At 47.8% G+C, this 22,201-nt stretch overlaps 1 protein-coding gene across 1 annotated transcript; it reads left to right on the top strand.

Moving 5' to 3' along the window:
- The first annotated feature begins 9,444 nt into the window (after window positions 1-9,444).
- On the top strand, window positions 9,445-21,336 carry CD300E (CD300e molecule). The gene is made up of 4 exons (XM_081581047.1): window positions 9,445-9,595; window positions 16,125-16,472; window positions 16,843-16,954; window positions 18,040-21,336. Exons 1-4 carry the CDS (start codon window positions 9,556-9,558, stop codon window positions 18,353-18,355), a joined length of 816 nt encoding a protein of 271 aa, XP_081437173.1. The 5' UTR covers window positions 9,445-9,555; the 3' UTR covers window positions 18,356-21,336.
- The last annotated feature ends 865 nt before the right edge of the window (window positions 21,337-22,201 follow it).

The raw sequence follows: 22,201 nt of genomic DNA, 5'->3' as shown, positions 1-22,201 counted from the left end.
ACTCTGGGAAATGCTGGAAGACAGGGAAGTCTGGCATGCTGCTGTCTATGGGGTCACAAAGAGTCGGACACAACTGAGCAATTGAACAACGACTACGCTTCTCTCCGTGACAGGCTGTCACTTTCTGTTGGAAAGGCCCTAACACATTGTAACGCTCAACTACTGACTTGTTTGGTTCTCTCCTGGTTGTTAGATATGTGCGTCCTGCCAACTCCAGCCTCCTGGACCAGAGACGCACGTGGGTTCTGGAATCTGGCAGCTGGCTTTCAATCCCCACTCTGCCAAGCATTAATTAGCATTACAACTCATGCAGACACTTACCCTCTGTGTTTCCTTCTTCCTGGGGGCTGAGGCTCTGCCCGGGGACGTTCCCTGGGGTGCCCTTGGCCACAGACACACAGGAGGTGAGCACAAGGGCAACCCCAGGATGGACTGTGAAGGCACCTGGTCAGAAATGTGTATAGGTAAAGAGCCGATGCAACATGGCCCCTGGAAGGAGTGGGAGAGTCTCCGTCCATCGGGAGGAATGACCATCAGCTTCCCGGATGAATCTCAGATGAAAAAGCAGCTGAAGGAGAGCTGCTCAGCTCAAATGTTATGTAATAGAAGTATTCAAGAGACAGTGTTTGAGTGGGTGCGAGGGATGGGTGTGGAGTTAGAAGAGAAGATAAAAAACAAAACTACAATAAAAGATGAACAGGGGACATGTGGGGACCTAAAGGTCACAAGCTCAGGTTTATGACTCTTTTAAGTGTGCTTCTTTAAAAGTTTTTTTTGATGTGGGCCATTTTATCATCTTTATTGAATTTGTTACAGTATTGCTTCTTCTTTTTTTTTTAATGTGTTGGTGTTTTGGCCACCAGGCACGTGGGATCTCAGCTCCTCGGGGTTGAACCCACACCCCCTGCTTGAAAGGCAAAGTCTTAACCACCGGACCTCCTGGGAAGTCCCATTCCCTGTTCTGTTTTTAAAAGCTGTGGCAAGATATACATATTAATGCCATAAAACTGACCAAAGTGCACAGTTCAGTGGCGTTAAGTACATATTCATTTCTTTTGCCCAACCATCCACCCGGTTCTCACTGTGGTTTTAAGTTGTGTTTCTCTGAAAACTGATGCGGCTGAACACGTTTTCATATGTGCATTAGCTCTTCACGTATCTTCCTCAGTGAAGTGTCCATTCAAATAAATCCTAGGCTTATTTAAAAACTTGAGTTGCTTCCGTTTTTTCTTGTTGATTTATAAGGGTTCTTTATATATTCTAGATGTCCACTGTTGAGATGTCCATGATGCAGTGCATACATTTTTCCTCAGTCTCTGACCTGCCATTTCATTTTCTACACTGTGTCTTTTGATGAACAGAAAATACGAATTTTAATTTTTTTCCCCTGATGCTGGGAAAGGTTGAGGGCAGGAGGAGAAGGGGCAACCAGGAAATGAGACGATGAGATGGTTGGATGGCATCATCCACTCAATGGACATGAGTTTGAGTTAACTCTGGGAGGTAGTGAAGGACAGGGAAGCCTGGTGTGCTGCGGTCCATGGGGTTGCAAAGAGTTGGACACGACTTAGCAACTGAACAGCAAAAGACTAGCTCCTGGGACACAGCCTCTCAGAGAGCTCTGGGGATCTGCTCAGGAGAGGTGAGGGGGCAGGTGAGGATGTGATTTTGGTGAAGAGAAGAGAAGCTTCTCTTCCAGATTCTTAGCCTCTTCCATGTGGCGGCTTCCCCCAAATGCACATGTTCCAGGAGGTCTGGCGGGTGTGGGTTGGGCAGTGGGGAGAGAGGCCCAGACGGCAGCTCTCCTGTGTCCTGTGTCCCATGCAGCCTGCAACGCCTGGCTCGGGGAGCAGGGGGCCAGCAGGGCTGGGGACGAGGCTGTGATCCCTTGGGAAAGGAATCTGCCTACTTCCTGGCTACCGAGCCCTTGTTCCCTGCTCCCTCCCCTGGCTTTCCCCAACCATCCCAAAGGACAACAGAGGAACTGGGACTTGTGAGCCTGATGAGATGATGTCTGGTTTCAGGGCCTTTCTGGGCTTCTGTCTTCTTATCTGTCACCTAGGGAGATGGTACCCATCTGACGGCTTTGTTGTGAGCTTTAGAAATAATTGGACTTCCCTGGTGGCTCAGATGTTAAAGAATCCGCCTGCAATGCCGGAGACCTGGATTCGATCCCTGGGTTGGGAAGATCCCCTGGAGCAGGAAATGGCAACCCACTCTAGTAGTCTTGCTTGGAGAATTTCTTGGACAGAGGAGCCTGGCGGCTATGGTCCTTAGAGTCTCAAAGAGTCGGACATGACTGAGCAGACATGCACGCACGTCTTAGAAATAATTTGGGCAAAGCCCTCAGCACCGGGCTCAAGGGAGGACAGCAGTTGCTGTAACGAGGAGCCCTGTTTGGCCTCCTCCGATGGCTGCAGATCCACTTACCGTTCCCCTGAGATGCTCTTGGTCTTTTCCAGAAACTCCAGCTCCCATCCTCCTACGGCCAGCTTCCCACTCAGCTGTCCACATACAGAGTCCTGCCCAGGAACAACGGTTCGCACCCCCGTCCATGATTGAGCAGAACCCACTGACCCAGGCACCCTTCTCTTCCCTGGAATCTTCGAAGGAAGTGAGAGGTGTCTGTGGTGATAGGAGCTCTGAGACCTGGCTGCTTAATGTTTATTAATTAAAAAAAAAAAAGATATGTCTTCTTCCAAGAATTAACTTTAGCATTTTCAATAAATATAACCATATTAATAATGATGATTTACACATAAATTCTAAAGCTCATCTGACTTGTTTTCCACTATTGTTTCCTTTATATTGCTTCTTCCTCAAACTAAAATTATTTGGGTTCATTTCTTGGTTGGGTGAAGTGCTTTGAATTCTTGTTTTTTGTTTGTTTCTTTCTTTTAAAGACTGCAAATGGATAGTGTACATTTGGAGTCCTTGTATTTCAAAACCATGTTTTGTTTTTTTTTTCTCTATGAAGTGTAGCATTCTTGGGCATTGATTTTCTCTCTCAAAATCCATAGAACTTGCTCCATTACATATACATGTATATTTAATTGTGTGTATATATATATATATATATATATATATATATGTAATCATACCTGTACATTTAAATGTAATGTATATCACGCTTAGAGAAGGCTGTATAAAATATATACACGCAGTTTGCAGAATAATTTTAAAGCAATGTTTATTTATTTGTTTGGCTGTGCCTTGTGGCATGCGGGATCTTAGTTCTCCAAACAGGCATCGAACCTGTGCCCCCTGCAGTGGGAACTCAGAGTCCTGACCCCTGAGCCACCAGGGAAGCCCTTAAAGTGACGTTTATATAACTCCAGTACTTTCCTTGTAGCTAAGTATAACTCCAGTGAGGTTAAGAAAAAGAAGAACAGCTTATTAGTCATTTGCCTGTTTGTCCTTGGGTCCTCTCTTTGGCCTTCATCTAGCTATCTACCTACCTATCTATCATCTACTGGTGTATCTTATTTTATTGCCCTTCACAGATATTGTGGGGTTTTGTTTTTTTTTTAATAAATTGAAGCTTCAGTGTCTCATTTTGGTAATTTACAGCCTAGCAGCACAGGGAAAGAGTCCTCCTTTTGAGAAGGACACGCCCCTTAGCCCGCAGCCTCTCCAGCTGTTGGTCTCCTCATTGCTTATTCACTCTGCAGTGTTTTCCATCTGTCTTCCCAGCAGTCTGGAGATGCTCTTGACCAGTCCAAAGGCACCATCTCTGTTCGCATCTTCCTTGGCTTCTCAGCAACATTTGATTCAGTTAATCACTTTTTCCTGGTGGAAACTGGCTCCTTTCTTAGCTTTCAGACTCTCCTGGCTTACCTCCTGCTTCACTTTCCTCCTCCTTACTTTCCTTTATCACCTTCTCCTCTTCTTGATTTAGAAGATATTTCAGAGCCTGGCAGCTCAGCTCTTGGGCCTCTCCGCTCGTCCTTTGGGTACCTCACGCGTCTCATGGTTTCAAATACCAGTAACTACTGCGGTCTTCCAAATGTGTGTCTCTCACCCGGATCCCTCACTGCATATTCAGTTCCCCCCTTAACATCTCCACCTGACGTCTAATGGATGTTGGGAGCTTACTACATCCTTGTGGGGTTCTAGATCCATCCTCACCATCAAAGCCCTTCTCCCATCTTAGGAATCGTCACCAGCTTTACGGGCTGAGTTGTGTCCCCCGAAAACTTACATGAAAGTCCTAACGTCCGGACTTCCTCGGTGGTCCAGTGGTTAAGAATCTGCCTGCCAATGCAGTGGACTCAGGTTTGATCCCTGGTCCAGAAAGATCCTACATGCCGTGGGGCAACTAAGGCTGCGAGCCACAACTACTTGTGCTGCACAGCAAGAGAAGCCACTGCAATGAGAAGCTTGCACACTACAGCGAAGAGGAGCCCCTGCTCGCTGCAACTCGAGAAAGCCCCTGGGCAGCAGCAAAGACCCCGCGCAGCCAAAAAAAACTAAAAGAAATAAGTCCTAACTCCCAGTAACTCAGAATGTGACTGTATTTGGTGACTGGGTCTTTAAAGAAGTAAGTTTAAATGGGGTCATTGTTGTGGGTCCTAACCCAGTATGACTGGTGTCTTTATAAGAAGAAATTCAGGCACAGACACACATAGAGGGAAGACCATGCGAGGACACATCAAGAAGATGACCATCTACAAACTGAGGCCTTCAGAGAAAACAGCCCTGCCGAACCTTGCTCTTGGACTTCCAGCCTCCAGAATTATGAAAAGATAAAGACCTTTGCTATGGCAGGCCTAGCAAACTAATAAAACTGACGCTGACCCAGTTTCGCCAGAGGAAACCTGGGAGTCACTCCTCTCATTTTGCACCTAGTTCGTCACAAATCCTGATGCTTCTGCTTCCCGGATCCACCCAGGACTGTAGACTTGGGTTCATCACTGTGTCAGGCCGCCGTCATTGCCCTCCCAGACGACAGCAGAGCCGGACTCCTCTCTGCTTCTCCTTTTCTCACGTCCGCCCAGCGGAATGGTTGCTTTAATACATAAACCAGAACCTACGCTGCCCCAAACCCTGCGGTGGCTTCCCACGGCTGTCACTGAAAATTCCAGCTCTTTACCGCACTTGACAAGGCCCCCTCTCAGACCCTTGCGTCTCTCTTCCCCATGGTGTACCAGGCTCTCCTGGTTTCCTTCCTGTTCTTTAAATTCATCCAGTGGTTTCTCATCTCAGGCCCTTTGCGTATGCTCTTCCCTCGGCCTGAAATTCTTCTCCCTTAGCTAAGGGTCTCTCAGCCCCGGCCCTGCTGACACTCTGGGCTGGGTACCTCTTGGTGGTGGGGCCGTCCCACGCACTGCTGTGGACACAGCATCCTTGACCCCTGCCCTCTAGATGACGGTATCACATCCCCCACCCCGACTGTGACAACCAACACTGTCTCCAGGCTTTGCCAAATGTCCCCTGGGGGCAGAAATCCCTCCACTGAAACCCACTGCCATAGCTCTTTAGTTTTCATTTATTTTTAAATTGTATTTTGGTTGCTATGAGTGCGGCTGCCGGGCTGCCCTTGGAGGAGGTGCAGGGGCTTCACAGGGCGGGGGCAGAGCTGCTGGTTCTGAGGAAGCAAAGCTCTGACTCAAATCTGGCTTGGTTCCTGCTCGGCTCTGCAGCTCCGGACACCCAGCTCGGGACCTGCCCCTTTGCCACACGCGGTGCTGTTTCCTGTTCTAGGGCCAAGCAGGTGTGTTGCCCGAAAAGTGAGCGACAAGAATGCAAACAGAACACGAAATCTGGTGCAATGGGTCAGGGGACCTTCAGCCTCTATTGGATTGAGGTGCAGAGTCCACTCTGAGTCCAGCTTTTATTCCTGGTTGCAGACTGCAAAACTTTCTTTGACGTGTCTTTCCCAAGACATTACACTGACAGAGTCCAGATCTCCTTGTTTTTTGCCCCAGGCCGTTCCTGATTGTCTCAGGAACAATCAGCAAGTGCGTGGGCAGTGTTCATACCTGATGCTGGCCTGGTGTTCCAAGGTCCATGCTTTCACGATCCCAGTCATACTCTTTTCTGGGTCTGGCCTTGGGGTTTGTAACAAGGCTATTATTCTAAGAAAAACATGAAGAATAATCATAACACAGTTTCTTAACATATGCTGTTTTTCCAAGTGTTGTTTCTGTGAAATTTCTCAAGGCTTTGAAAGCATGTTATTAGGAATTCCCACTCCACAGGTGGACGTCCCCTCTGCCCGGGGGACATTCACTCTGAGTTCCCAGGGCCCACCCCTGTCCTTGACTTTGTCCCTTCTCCTCCTTGGATGTCCAGGCTCCCTGTCCCCTGCCCGCCTGACCCCCTGCTCCTCTCCTCACCCACAGGCATCGGCTTCTCTGGGTAATTCTCACAGGACATAGTAGTCTCCTTCCTGCAGACAGGGGCCTGGAGAGGACCAGCTCCTCTTGCTCCGTCCCTGGGAAATAGAGTCCTTTCCCCACTCTTGGCAGAAATACGCTCTAAATCTCCATAAATTGGCCTATTTAGGAGCTTTTTAAAACATTAAATATATCATACACAGCATTTTTGCATGAAATATATTAAGGAGAATACTTTTAATATTAAATATATTTTAAATTAAATATATTATGCTCAGTCGCTTCAGTCATGTGCGACTCTTTGCAACCCTATGGATTGTAGCCTGCCAGTCTCCTTTGTCCATGAGATTCTCTAGGCAAGAATATACTGGAGTGGGTGGCCATGCCCTCCTTCCTGGGATCTTCCGGCCCCAGGGATAGAACCTGTTTCTCTTGCATTGCAGGTGGATTCTTTACCCTCTGAGCCACCAGGGAAGCCCTAAACATATTATACATATCATTGTATTTTCTCTCTTTTGATTACCTGCAATTAGTCTATCTGTATCAGAAGTAAACTTCAAGCTAGTAAGAGTGGTTTTTTCCATTGGCTAATTTCCCTTTTCTATCAAAGAGGGTGTCTCCTGGGCTCGGGGCAGTTTGAGACAGCAGCACTTGTGACAAATATAAAAGCAGGAAGTGAAAGGTTGGGAGAGGGGACCCCAGAGAGTGGAGGAAGAAAAGCAGGATGTTGGTGGTGGTGGTGATGGTGGGCGAGCGAGAGAGAAGGGCTAGACTTTGGTTGTGTTGAGTTGGAGATGCCAGTTGAGTCAGGATGGAGCCGTCCCAAGGTCACGGGGCACAGCTGCGCCCTTGGGGCGAGGGGCTGGAGACACCAGGCAGGAATCCCAGGTGTGACTAGAGTTGCTTAGGGGGCCAGGGGCTGTCCATAGTAAAGACCACCTGCTTCCTCCAGAGCCACGGGGGGTTGTACCAAGTGAATGGAACCCAGAAGAGAGTGCCTGTCTTGGGCCATCAAAGGAAGACGGTGGGGGCCAGGAGGAAGCACTCAGGTCTCTAACTGGCCTGGACTGAGCTGGGCTGGGCTTGGCCTGAACCCTCTCTCTGGCCTGAGGTCACTTTCTAGGTTGTTTGGACCCTGAAAAACCATTGCACCATCTAAAGTAGCTCCTATTACCTGCCTGATGACTATCCCAAGGGTGTTCTGCTTTCAGAGTTCCGCTTCTATAATAATTACAGGTAAGAACGATTGCTAGGCACACGTGGGCAGGGTTCCATCCTAAGACCAGAGGACGCAAGGTCTTTTTGTCAGGACCAGACAGTAAACGTCTTAGTCTTTGTGGACATATGGTCTCTGCCACAACCACTCCACTCTGCTGTTGGAGCCGGAAAGCCACATAGATAAGATATAAATGAACCAGGGTAGCTGTGTTCCAACACAACTTATTTACGCAGGCTAAAATTATACTTCCATGAAATTTTCACATGTCATGAAATATTTTTGCTTTCGATCTTCCCCCCAACTCTTTGCAAATGTCACACTGTCCTTAGCTCATGGGCTGTACCAAAAAAGGGGAGGGTTGGAGGTGTGGCTGTGGGTTTGCGTTCATCTCTTACAACCCTACAAGTGTCATTGATCACCAGCGTGTTTTTATATTTCTTTCTTTTTCTTTTTTGGGGGGGGGGGTATTGCACTGTGTGGCTTGTGGGATCTTAGTTCCCTGACCTGGAATTGAACCTGGGCCCTCAGCAGCAAAACCATGGAGTCCTAACCACCGAACTGCAGGGGGGTTCCTCTATATTATGTCTTTACTTGTCATGTCGTGAGAAACTGTGACTTTGGAGCTCACATTTGTATGTGGTGCAACTTAGGTGCCCATTTCTATGGGAGACTCTTTAATACATGGCTGTAAGGATGATGTCATGATTCCAAGAGGCTTCCCTTCACTCTGATTTGAGGCTGTGGAGTCTCTTTACGGATTCCAGCTTTTGGCAGGGAGCTCCAGCTCCTGCCTGATATAGACCTGCAACACCAGCTCCTGGCCCCGAGTGGCTGTTTCTTTATTTATTTGGATATTTATTGATTTATTTGGCTGCGTGTGTCTTAGTTGTGGCATGTGATCGAACCCAGACCCCCTGCACTGGGAATGTGGAGTCTTAGCTACTGGGCCACCAGGTCCCGAGTGGCTGTTTAAATGCCAGCCTCTCTCCTCCTGAAAGAGAACTATCCATTTCTAATAGTTTCCATGAGCTGTTCGGTATCAGGTCCCACTCCTGGTCTTGGCTTTCAATTCCCTTTACATTTCTGGCACTTGGGGATGTTCTTTGCATGATTTTGACCTCAGTTATATATTACAACTTTCAGGGTTGTGTTTTATACAGAATTCCTATTTGGGTCTAGGAGGAAGTCTCTGTATTGACTCATCTACCATACTGGGTGCACTTTCTTATTGGATTTTACTGAAATGTGACCACATTAGTCATATTTTATATATATATTTTAAAACATCAGCACTTGATTTTGCTTACTCGAATTTCCTTTACTTTATAAACAACTCCACGATCAAGAAAGCAGAAGAAAACAACATAAAAGCAAGACTGAAGGGACTGGAGATTTGTTTGATCCTCTTGGTGGATCAAATAACGTGAGAACCATAGCCTCCCTGCAGCTGTTGTCAGTGTTGAAGAAATGACACAGGAGAAGGGGCTTCCCTGATGGTCCAGTGGCTAAGGCTCTGCACTCCCGGTGCGGGGGGCTCAGGATCGATCCCTGGTCGGGGAACTAAGATCCCACGTGTGATGTGGTGTGTCCAGAAACAAAACAAAACAGCAACAACAAAAGTAGGCAGCCAGAGAGGAGGGAAGAAAGAGAAAGGCAAGGGACAAAGGGCCTCCTCTGTTGCTTTATGTCTAGGGATTGAGATCATGAAGGCTCAAGGTGTGACCCAAACCTTATATTGTCACTAAATGGGCAAAAAAGTTGGTAGATTTCCCTTGTTGATTTGTCTATTCTCTGAAGTGTCTCTTGCCACCCTTCCGCTTTTTCTAAGTAAGGCTTCAAATTAGGAAGTAGCTAAGAAATTATAAAGGAAGTAGATGAGCAAGTAACACAAAGGAATGTTGAACAAGTGGAAGGTGGGTGACCCAGGCTCTATTGTCGACACCTAGACTCCAGCTGGGACCTGGATCTTCTGGGGCCACCTGCCAGGGAGATAGGACCATGTGGCTGGCCTCAGCTCTTCTCCTTCTCTGCCTCCCAGGTGAGTGGGGCTGGGGCCTTTGGGAGCTTGGTATTGCAGAGGGCAGGACGCTAGAAGGGTAGAAGGTCTGTCCTGGGTTCGAGCCAGAGGCAGAGCATCAGCAGAAATGGGAGGGACACATCAATTCGTCCGTCTGTATATCCTTTTATACATTCAAACATGCATCTTATGGTCCTACACACACTTGTTGAGCACCAACTGTGTGCCAGGACTGTTCTGGATGCGGCAATTCAGAGCGATTTCTGCACTCAGGGACTCGTGATTGGATGAAGGGGTCGACTTACTACGCTATTGCATGAAGCTAGGGCTTCCCTGGTGGCTCAGACGGTAAAGAATCTGCCTGCAATGCAGGAGATGCAGATTCGATCCCTGGGTTAGGAAGATCCCCCGGAGAAGGGAATGGCAACCTACTCCCGTATTCTTTTTAATTTTTCAAACAATTTCTTTATGGCCGCACTGGGTCTCTGTCACTTTCTCTAGTTGCGGCGAGCAGGGCTACTCTGTTGTGCATAGCTTCTCATCGCAGTGGCTTCTCTTGCTGCAGAGCACAGGCTCGAGGTGCTCAGCCTCAGGACTTGCCCTGCAGCATGTAGGATCTTCCCTGACCAGGGACTGATCCCACGTTCCCTGTCTTAGCAGGCAGATTCTTAACCACTGGACCACCAGCCAAGTCCCCCGCTCCAGTGTTCTTGCCTAGAGAATTCCCTGGACCGAGGAGCCTGGAGGGCTACAGTCAATGGGGTCGCAAAGAGTCAGACATGCGTGGAATTTGCTAAAGAAGAGGTTCACTCATATGGTGATGAGCATGCACACAGGGCCCCCAGTTCTGCTCCTGGAAGGATACAATTCTCCCTAAAGCATCACTGGGAGTTAGTCTGGAAGGAGGAATGAGTCAGCTGAGGGGAAAATCAGAGTAGCTGATGCAAAAGCATGGAGATACTAGAGACCATAGAAAGCTCAGGAAGGAGAAGCCTCTCTGTTTGGTCAGGGCTCAGGTGAAAGGGGTACGAAAGATTTGTCAGGAGGAATGAATGAAGAGTCTAGAAGGGCAACCTCAGCTTCCATGTTAAATCCCTCCTGGAAGAACATGATCAAATTGTTCCTCAAAGGCTGAACTTTCAGAAGAGAATATCTTTAAAGAGACATTCAAAGTGCATGAGAGCACATTTTTAACATTAATTTTCATTGGAGTATAGCCTATTTACAATGACGCGTTAGCTTCTACAGTGCAGTAAAACGAATCAGCCACCTGTATACATAGATCCCCTCTGTTTTGGGTTTCCTTCCCATTTAGGTCACCATGGAGCCCTGAGTAGAGTTCCTTGAGCTATGCAGAAGGTCCTCATGTCTGCTTTATACATAGTAATGTGCACATGACTGTCTCAATCTCCCAATTCGTCCCACCCTCCCCCTTTCCACCCTTGGTGTCTGCATGCTTGTTTGCTATATCTGTGGCTCTGCTTTGCAAATAAGATCACCTATACCATTTTTTCTACATTCCACATATGTGCATTAATATATGATATTTGTAAGTTTAGGATAAAAATTAGAGGGTTTTCTTCATGCTTTTAGAGCAATTTTTATGTTAGGCTCCCTCACAAAATATAGAGCCTGCCCAATGTAATGAGAGACTCTTCTGGAAAAGTGCATGGAAAAGAGAGAGATTTAAAGGGTCTATTGTACAGCACAGGGAACTTTGTTCAATGTTCTGTTCAATATGTAACAATGTAATTAGGAAAATAATTTGGAAACGAATATATATGTATATACATATTCTATGTGTATAGAATGTATTACACATCTATAACTAAATCACTTTGTTGTACAGCCCAAAACTAATGCAACATTGTTCATCAACTGTACTCCAAAATAAAATAAAACTTTAAAAAGAAATAAAAAAGGAAAAAGAAACCATTCATGAGCTAGAGTATTCACACCTTGGAAATTGGCAAACACTACAAATCAGGCTTCTCCCCTAGGGAGTTTGTTTACCAGCGTATCAGTGCTTGTTTAAATCTTCTTGCTTAAATCTAATAAAATGTCTAAGTGCCCCAGCCTGGGTACAGTTAAACTGAAGATGGAAACTTCTTCCCACCCCTTTCTGTGGAACTGGGTGAACTCTCCAGACCTACAGCCTCATTTTTCCATCTTGAGAACATTTGCATCTGATGTTTCACATGGGCTCAGATTGGAACTTTGAAGTCACTTGTAAAGATTTAAATTTCAGTTCTTCTTTTTCATCCCAGCTCCCTCCTCCACCCTGTGCACCCATCTGGGGTTACAAACAAGGTATGGAAAAACGTGATTATTTTAAGTTTACGGAGGGCATCCAAGAGGGTTGTTAAGGGATATAAAGAAAGATAGTAAGGGCTATTCCAGAGCAAAGAGAAAAAGAATGAAGACGGAGGAAGTGAATTCTGACATAAAATGAGCAAGAATAGAACTTCTATTTATTAAGCACTTTACAACCTACAAATACTTTCAAACCTATGGTACAGTTTAGCCCCTCTGAGCAACTTTGCAAAAAATTTTATTGGATTGTAGTAGATTTACAATGTTGTGTACAGCATTCAGGTGTATAGCAAAGTGAATCAGTCATACGGATATAAGTAAAAGTCGCTCAGTCATGTCTGACTCTTTGCGACCCCATGGACTGTAGCCCACCAGGCTTCTCTGTCCATGGAATTCTCTGGGCAAGAATACTGGAGTGGATAGCCATTCCCTTCTCCAAGGAATCTTCCCAACCTAAGGATCGAGCCTGGGTCTCTTGCTTTGCAGGCTGCACCTCATGCGAAGGGTTGACTCATTGGAAAAGACCCTAATGCTGGGTAGGTTTGGGGGCGGGAGGAGAAGGGGTCGACAGAGGATGAGATGGTTGGATGGCATCACTGACTCGATGGACATGGGTTTGGGTAGACTCCGGGAGTTGGTGATGGACAGAGAAACTTGGCGTGCTGCAATTCATGGGGTCGCAAAGAGTCGGACATGACTGAGCGACTGAACTGAACTCCCTGGTTCAGTTCAGTTCAATTCAGTTCATTTCAGTCGCTCAGTCGTGTCCGATTCTTTGCGACCCCATGAATCGCAGCGTGCCAGGCCTCCCTGTCCATCACCAACTTCTGGAGTTTACCCAAACTCATGTCCATCGAGTTGGTGATGCCATCCAGCTATCTCATCCTCTGTCATCCCCTTCACCTCCTGCCCTCAATCCTTCCCAGCATCAGGGAAGGATGAGTCAACTCTTTCCAATGAGTCAACTCTTTGCATGAGGTGGCCAAAGTATTGAAGTTTCAGCTTCAACATCAGTCCTTCCAATGAACACCCAGGACTGCTCTCCTTTAGGATGGACTGGTTGGATCTCCTTGCAGTCCAAGGGACTCTCAAGAGTCTTCTCCAACACCACAGTTCAAAAGCATCAATTCTTCAGCACTCAGCTTTCTTCACAGTCCAACTCTCACATCCATACATGACTACTGGAAAAACCACAGCTTTGACTAGATGAACCTTTGTTGGCAAAGTAATGTCTCTGCTTTTTAATACACTGTCTAGGTTGGTCATAACCTTCCTTCCAAGGAGTAAGCATCTTTTGCTTCCCTGGTGGTCAGCAGTAAAGAATCTGCCTGCAATACATATACATATATCCACCCTTTTTAAGGTTCTTTTCCATATAGGCCATTACAGAGTATTGAGTAGAGTTCCCTGTGCTATATAGTAGGCTCTTATTAGTTATCTATTTTATATACAGTAGCGTGTATATTTCAATCCCAACCTCCCAATTTATCCTTCCCCCAACTTTCTCCTTGGTAACCATAAGACTGTTCCCTACATCTGTGACTCTATCTCTGTTTTGTAAATAAATTTATTTGTACCATTTTTTAGATCCCACATATAAGCAATATCATATGATATGTGTCTTTGTCTGACTGGCTTCACTCAGTATGACAAACTCTAGATCCATCCATGGTGCTGCAAATGACATTATTTCATTCTTTTTTTATGGATGAGTAATACTGCTTTGTGTATATATATAGGTACTGCATCTTTACCCATTCCTCTGTCGATGGACATTTAGGTTGCTTTCACGTCTTGGCTGTTGTAAATACTGCTGTAGTGAGCACTGGGGCGTGTGTATGTTTTTGAATTATGGCTTCCTCTTGACATATGCCCAGCAGTGGGGTGGCTGGGTCACATGGCAGCTCTATTTTTACTTTTTTAAGGAACCTTCCTACCGTTCCCCTCTGAGTAACTTCATGACACACGCAGGGCAGTTAGTATCATTCCCACTTTACAGATAAGACTGTGAAGGGATTAGTGACATATCCACTAAGTAAAAGAACTGAAAATTAAATCCAGATGAGCCTCCTCCCCAGTGCTCTTTCCGACGCCCACAGGGTATCTAGAACAAAGCAAAGCCTGTGATGTTCACAAAACCGCTCAAGGTGCGTCCTGCAGATTGCTCTGCTGACCACCTACTGTTCCCATTCTGAACTCGTTGCCCTCCGACTCGTGCTCCTGTGAGCTTCAAGCAACCAGCAAACACTTTCCTTAAAAATTGCACACATGAATTTGTACGGTCCCATGTAAGACCTGCTAATCTTGCATTCAGCCGCATTCTAGCAGGACAGAGGAGAGTACTCTCTTGGAATTAGTAGAATCTTCTTTTTTTTTCTTAACTTCCGGTGTCCAGATTGGGTTGGTCTTGGCTGGATGCCTTCTCATCATTGGTCCATACAAGGCCCTCTTTAATGTTAATCATATATAATTTAGCAAACCTCTGTGAGCTCACTGGCCAACCCAAGAACTGGGATGCTACCTCTATCTTAGACCTACCAGCTCCTTCCCAATCCAATCCGGCTTCCTCATTCAAACACCAATGACTTGATATCACTTGTCAACATATTTCATGAACATTTGCTCTTCACATATTTGTGGGTGAGGTAGAAAATTGGGCTGAGATATTATCAGCCACCTTCTAAATCTGAGGGTCTGTGATGAGAGCCAGAGATTTATTTTTTCTCCCTTGAGAACATGTGGAGAACAGAGTAAACAAGAAGTTATACTCTTTAAAAAAAAATTGTTTGCCTCATCAGGTCTCAGCTATGGCACGTGAGGTCTCTGGCGTGTCAGGTGTGTCTTTTGTTGTGTCTCACACACTCTCTGGTTGCAGCGTGCGAGTTCTTCGTTTCAGCGTTTGGGATATTAGTTTCCTCACCAAGGATCAAACCCATGTCCCCTGCATTACAAGGCAGATTCTTAACCAGTGGACCACCAGGGAAATCCCAAGAAGTTATACTCTTAAAGAAATAGTTTGAATTACAAAACACCCAGGATGCAGAAATCTTATTCCAAAGGGAAGTGTTTTGATTACACAACCAAACCTCATGCCTGGCAGAGGTTGCAGGGTTAAGGACAGGGCAGGATATTAAAAAGAATGCAATAATGCCATTTGCAGCAACATGGATGGACCTAACGGAGAAGGCAATGGCACCCCACTCCAGTACTCTTGCCTGGAGAATCCCATGGACAGAGGAGCCTGGTGGGCTACAGTCCATGGGGTCGCTAAGAGTTGGACACGACTGAGCGACTTCACTTTTCACTTTTCACTTTCATGCACTGGAGAAGGAAATGGCAACCCACTCCAGTATTCTTGCCTGGAGAATCCCAGGGACGGCGGAGCCTGGTGGGCTGCCATCTATGGGGTCACACAGAGTCGGACACGACTGAAGCGACTTAGCAGCAGCAGCAGCAGGATGGACCTAAAGAGTGTCATACTGAGTGAAGTAAGTCAGAGAAGGAGAAATGTTGTCTGACATCTCTTATATGTGGAATCTAAAAAGCAAGGATGCAAATGAACTTACAAAATAGAAAGAGACTCACAGGCTTCGAGAACAAACTTATGGTTGCTGGTGGGGACGGATGGAAGGACAGGATACTTAGGGAGTTTGGGATGGACATGTACACACTGCTATATTTAAAATGGATAACCAACAAGGACTTACTGTGTAGCACATGGAACTCTGCTCAATGTTACGGGGCAGCCTGGACGGGAGAGGAGTTTGGGGGAGAATGGATACATGTGTGTTTACAGTTGAGTCCCTTTCCTGTTCACCTGAAACAAATCATTCCTGTTCACTTATCATGATATTGTTAATCGGCTATACCCCAATAGAAAATAAAAAGTTTAAATTAAAACAAAACAAGCAAACAACAAAAAAGAACAGGGCAGGACTGCCAGCCCTCTCTACTCCCACCTCCCGCTGTGGTCCGACACCCCTTGTTCCCAGGGACAGGGCACCCGTGCAGTTAGGCAGCATGTCTGGGCTCACCGGGCACAGGTCTGAACTGGGCCTGCTGACCGCAGTCTCCAGACCCTCTGGCTTAGGTCTTAAATTCAGGTGTCTCTCCAGGTCCCCATCCCTGAGCCTGGAATGGTCCACGCTTCCCTGGTAACTTTCCCCTTGGGCTTCAAGCAAACAGCTGCTGATGGGGCCTCTTGGGATGGAGTCCTGGGATCTGGCTTGTTTTCCAGGCTCTCTGTCGCTGACGGGCCCTGGCTCTGTGGCGGGCACCACAGGGAGCTCTCTGCGTGTCCGGTGTCAGTACGAGAAGGTGTACAAGGGGTATAACAAATACTGGTGCCGAGGAAAGTATGGCACAGCGTGTCGCAAGATTGTGGAGACCAAAGGAGAAGAGAAAGAAAAGAGGAATGGCCGCGTGTCCATCAGAGACCACGTGGATAACCTGACCTTCACAGTGACCATGGAGAACCTCAACATGAATGACGCTGGATCCTACTGGTGTCGAATTCAGACTGTCTGGATCCTGGACGTGTTGTCCCGGGACCCCTCGGTCCAGGTTGAGGTGTCTGTTTCCCCAGGTAAGAGCTCCCCTTGGTCCAGCAGCAGAGCTTATGGGAAAAGAGTGGGCCTGGGGACAAGGATGGGCGCTAATGAACAGGGTCTTGGGTCTTGTCTTGTCCTCTGTCTCACTGGTTTTGGGAGGAGCCTAGGGTGCAGTCAGGGAGAAAGGCAGCTGACCCTTCAGCTTTGGCATGGGCTGGGGGGCATAGGTACCCCACACGGGGTACCATCCTTGCCCTTACAGAGGGTCAGAGACCCCTGAACACACTGACTCACTTCAGTAGAAAGTGGTGGTCACTGGATGATTCTGGGTGACATCAGAGCCACATGAGTGCTTAGTGTGGAACTGGGGAGAGAGTGATGCCTGGGGCATGCTTTGATCTCCAGCACCAAGTACCACCCCAGGGAGCACCGCCTGTCTAGCCGCACCGGCTTCCTTCCCGACAGTGAAGGATGGACAGAACCTCAGCACCAAGGAGACGTCGACCCGCTGCCCAGGGTAAGGGCCCCAGACCTGGAGACCGTGGGGGAGAAAGGTCAGCAGCCTGGGGTGGGGCCTGGGGTGGCGGCTGGCAGCACGCCATGACCTTTGTACCTCACCTTCTGCTGGGTTTCCCTCCAGCTCTGGTTCTGATGTTTATATTCTCCAAAGCTGCATGCAGAGTGGAAGATAGCACCCGTTCTGTGAACCCTCTCCCCCGAGGGGCAGCTGCAGGGACACAGATGGAGGCTGGTTTCAGGTGGACTTGAAGCCCCTCCTCCCATCCCCACCCTCCCCTTCTCCCTTCTCACTGGGCTCTGGATGCAGGGGCCTGATTCCGCGGTCCCTAACCCAGGCTCTCATCTAAAGGTCTTTGCTCTACCAGAGATTCTGCTTCCAGGAGCTGCCTGTCGGGTCTGTGGGAGGTGTGCTGGTTCCAGGCTGACATTTGGGTCTGTCTCTTTCTTCCAAAGATACCCAGAAGGGCTGTGATGCTGCTGTCAGACTCTGAAGGGAATGGGGGGCGAGGTCTTTAAAGTGTGGGTGAGGATTTGTTTCAAGAAGTCAGCCGATAATGGGGAAAACTATGTGTGCAGGAAAGGGATGGAGAGGATAAGTCCGGACGCACGCTTCTGGAAGCAGGCACTGCCCAGTCCCTCTCCTCCCTCTGTTCCATCCCCTCTCCTTAAGGAGAGTCCCAAGGGCAGTTCCTGAGGCAGGAATGATGACAGGAGCCCCAGAGAGGGGCTGCCCTGACTTGGGTCTCTTCTGGGTTTGATCCTGAGTTATCTAGGAACTTCCCTGGTGGCTCAGATGGTAAAGTGTCTACCTACAATCTAGGAGACCCAAGTTCGATCCCTGGGTTGGGAAGATCCCCTGGAGAAGGAAACGACAACCCATTCCAGTATTCTTGCCTGGAAAATCCCATGGATGGAGAAGCCTGGTGGGCTACAGTCCATGGGGTTGCAAAGAGTTGGAGACAACTGAGAGACGTCACTTTATCTAGGCTTTAGTGTCAGGGCACAGGGAGAGGTGGGGCGGGAAGGGTCCTGGGGCCTCCTCCAGAGGAGGCAGCTCATTTCCAGTCACTGTGTCTCCCACAGGTCCCAGCTCAGCAATGTCTACTTCCTGCTCCTGGTCTTCCTGAAGCTGCCCCTGTTCCTGGGCATGGTCGGTGCTGTCCTCTGGGTGAACAGACCTCAGAGGCGCCCTGGAGTGAGAGAGAGACAGACTGACCAGGGAGGTCCATCATGCAGCGTGCTGTCCCCAGGAACGCTCTGTCCAGGAATACAGCTCTTCAGACTGGACAAGAGAGACCTTCAGATTCTGGGCTCCAGGGCAGAGGGACAGCAATTGCTAGATTCTGGAAGGACTCAGGTCTTCTGGGGGCACTGGTCCAGGGAGGGTCCCGGATCTTAGAAGACACTCGTTCTGAGTCCTCAAGTGAGGGAGGGCTCAGGCACCCCTGCCCTTGCTTGGGGGTTCTCTTTTCTCCTCCCCAGATCCCCTGGTTCCTGGGCCTCACACCCACCTTCCAAGGGCACGAATTCTCTGGAAGTTGCGTGCTCAGAGGCCTGACATTTTACTCTTCTCCTTGGCACAAAAGCTTCTTGGTTCAGCATTGCCAGGGAAATGACCACCTCCCTCCTGCAGACAGGAGGTCCCTGAGGACACACCCCTCCCAGCTTCAGTCCTGGGCTCACAGGACTCCATCCGCTCCTCTGGGACAATCCCAAGGGAGTTTAGTCCTGACAGAGTTTGCTCATGCAGCTGCCTGCTGTCCTGTGAGCTCAGGGTTTCTCCTCTTTTCCAACGCCTCTTTGGCTTCAAGCCTTCTTGTGTCCTTGTGACTGGTGTGTGACTTGGCTGAGTGCATCTCTGTCTGGCTCAGCCACGAGTGAGCAGCTTTGAGTTGAAATTCCGGGGATATTTGGAGCAGTAATGGTAGAAGGAGACAGTGGATACCTCTAACATCACTCCAGTAATTCCCTAACTTGGAGGGTCTCCCATGCACAGAGTCGATGGAGAGTCCAGGTTTATCCAGTTTAGGAGAAGTCTGGTTGAGACCATCTATCAACAATTAACCATTTTTTGCAGAAGAGGCAGACCTAGCTTTAAACACAGGGTACAGGACCCAGAGGAAAGGAGATGCTTCACCACGTTGGGATCGTGCAAGGCCACCATAACCACAGGCACTCTTAGCCCAGGGGAGTGCTCAGGTGGTTCTTGGATGCATATCCATTACTCCCTCCCTGAAGTTTACAGGCAAGAGTTGCACAGTCTGTCAACATTTCCACTCACCTTTCTGCATCCGTAGTGACCCTTTTCCTCTGAGAGCTCCTCTGAGCACTGAGTTCTCGGGCAGGGCTGCTGCTCTCTGAACCTGAGCTCTGATGTGGCTCCTATAAGGGTGGGGACATTCATAGCATCTCAAGGAGAGCTGGGGCTGGCCCCAGACTCAGCTGAAGGAAAACCTCATTCTAAAGAGGCACACATTAATCATGATCGTAAAATATACACAGGGTGGTATAGGAAGCATAATAATGGGCAAGAGAAGAGCTTGCACTTTACAAGGAAGATCAACTCACAAGTCAGTAGAGTGTAGACAGCGCTGGTAAAAGCCACCAGGCAGTCACAGGTGAGATGTTTCATGATGTCAGAGGGGAAAATATTATGTCACACTGGCTGGATCAGTGGAAGGAGGTGATTTTGAGACGATGTTAAAGGAGGTATATACTTTCAGTTAAGTGGGGTGGTATGGTGGGATTGGGGAGCTGGGGGAAGGAACATATTCAAAGCAGCAACAGCATAAGTGAAAACAGGGAAGCAGAAAATACTCATTGTAATAGTCAGTCAGGGAAGATCAATCAGCATAGTGTGAGGTTCACGTACAGTTTTCCACGGTGGAGGTGCATTTAAGATTCTGGTGGGAGGAAGTTGTGGCAGTGCAGTTTTAACTGCAAACCTAGGAAGACCTGGGAAAACTAAGGTGGGGGTGTGGTGAAGGGGTTTGGACTCCAACTTCTACTCAGGCTTTGACTGGAGACACTTGGATGACTTTGAGCAGATCGACATGGAGTCATGGATGCGTTTTAGGACGGTTTACCCAACTGATGAGTAGGACAGTCTGATAGGAAGAGTCTGGGAGTACGGAGATGTCAAGCCTGAAAGACCAGAAGGGGAGAGAAATAGGGAAGTCGGGAGCAGGCAAGGGGATACAGAGCTTGGTTTTTTCCATGAGACTGGGATTACCAGGCATAGAGGAACAGTAGGAAGCTAGAGATGTGGGTTAGCAGAGTATTCATGCTGGAGTGAAGATGTGTGGGGTGGTAAAGTGGAGCCCAGGGAGAGGGGGAATCGTCAAAGGAAGAGTTCAGAACCAAGGACAGAGTCTTTGAAGCACTTGCAGTTAGGAGGGACTGGGGGCTTCCCAGGAGGGGCTAGTGGTAAAGAAGCTCCTTGCCAATGCAGGAGACAGTAAGAGACATGGGTTAGATCCCTGGGTCACAGAAGATCCCCTGAGGAAGGGCATGGCAACCCACTGCAGTATTCTTGCCTGGAGAATCCCATGGACAGGGGAGCCTGGTGGGCTACAGTCCACAGGGTTGCAAAGAGTCGGACATGACTGAACTGACTGAGCACGCATGCATGCAAGACAATAAACAAGCAACTGCATAGATTAATATTGGGAAGATTGACGTTTTTACCATGTTGAGTCTTCCATCCACAAATGAGGTGTATCTCTCAACTTATTTAAATATTCTTTGACCTCTGTCATCAGCATTTTGCAACTTTTAGCACACAGATGCTATGCAGGTTCCATTAGATTTTTACCCAGGTATTTCTTCTTTGGGGGAAGCAGTTATGAATAGTGTTTTATTTTTTACCAACTTGTTGCTAGTATCTAGAACTATGATTCTTTTGTGTGTATATTGATCTTGTATCCTGCCATCTGGTTGAACTCATTTATTGGTTGAGCAGTTTGTTTGTTTTTTGGTAGATTCCACAGGATTTTCTACATAGACAATTATGTCATCTGAGAAAAGGAACACTTTTATGCTTCCTTTCCAATCTTTAAGCTTTAGTGGTGTCCTGGAGGCCCGGGGGAGCCCCAGGAAGGTTTAAAACACTCTGATGCCATGTAGAGGATGTGGCATTGTGGGTCCACTGCTTTCAGCCATTGCTACTTTTAAAAGAGAAGCTGGGGGACTTCCCTGGGGTCCAGTGGTTGAGACTCCATGCTTCCAAAGCAGGGGGTGTGGGTTCGATCCCTGGTCAGGGAATTAAGATCCCACAGGGTACATGGCATGGCAAATAAAGAGAGAAGCTGGAGGTGAAATCCCTCATGTTTACATATGGGCAAGAGATTCCATTAATAAAATACCATGATCAAAACAAAACATGCGTGTAAATTCATGCAGGTTATGGATACAGTCTGTGACTTCTGAGCAACGCAAAGAATTTCAGAGCACCGTGTGTCTGCCTGGTATTTATGCCTGGGGCCATATGGTGCCCTCAGCAGGCTTGGGAACTGACCTTCTCAAGAGCACAGATGGATCTGTGGGGACGGTGGGTGAGCCAGGCGCATGCTGGTCCAGGGGCAGATTCGACTCTGCTACCTGGCTCTGCGACTGGGCACCAGGGCCCTTACCCTTCACGTCTCCTTGTTCTTATATGTGCTGCATCAAGACTTGTGTGTGGCAGCTTTAAAGCATGACTTCAAAGTTCCTTGACGCTCCTCTTATTAAGGGTTGGGGCTTACTTCCCCTCCTTGAGTCTGGGTGCACTAGGACTGCCTCAATCATAGACTGGAGCAATGTTTCTCAGTGTTTTTTCCATTATCATCCTCCTAAAGATTCCCTGGAGGAAAAAATGGCAACCCACTCCAGTATCCTTGCCTGGGAAATCCCATGGACAGAGGAGCGTGGCGGGCTATAGTCCATGGGGTTGCAAAGAGTTGGACATGACTTAGCAGCTAAACCACCCGCACAACCATCAGTTACGGTTTGCATATATATGTAGAGAGTCTGATCATGACTTCTGTGAGGGGATAAAAAGGTATCTTCCAGGTCTCTCCCCTCTGTTTGCTGCTAACTCACCACTGCCAGATATATTCTAACTCTTGTGTTTGATTTAGGGTCACCTCACACCCTCTAGAATATATGGGTCATCCTCTCATACATGAAAAATGAAACTAGTGTCCCAATGAAACAATCTCAGAGGAGCACAGGAAATCTGTAGATTTTAATAGGAAAGGTACAGCAC

The sequence above is a fragment of the Giraffa tippelskirchi genome, chromosome 3, assembly GCF_054371585.1.
Source record: "Giraffa tippelskirchi isolate mGirTip1 chromosome 3, T2T-mGirTip1v1.2.pri, whole genome shotgun sequence".
In the NCBI taxonomy this organism is placed as follows: Eukaryota; Metazoa; Chordata; class Mammalia; order Artiodactyla; family Giraffidae; genus Giraffa; species Giraffa tippelskirchi.
This window is presented reverse-complemented; position numbering and strand designations above follow the sequence as displayed.

Coding starts and splice junctions, on each gene's coding strand:
- CD300E (XM_081581047.1), top strand. CDS start 9,556: ATGTGGCTGGCCTCAGCTCTTCTCCTTCTCTGCCTCCCAG. Junction 9,596..16,124: donor TCTCCTTCTCTGCCTCCCAG/GTGAGTGGGGCT, acceptor CTTGTTTTCCAG/GCTCTCTGTCGCTGACGGGC. Junction 16,955..18,039: donor ACGTCGACCCGCTGCCCAGG/GTAAGGGCCCCA, acceptor TGTCTCCCACAG/GTCCCAGCTCAGCAATGTCT.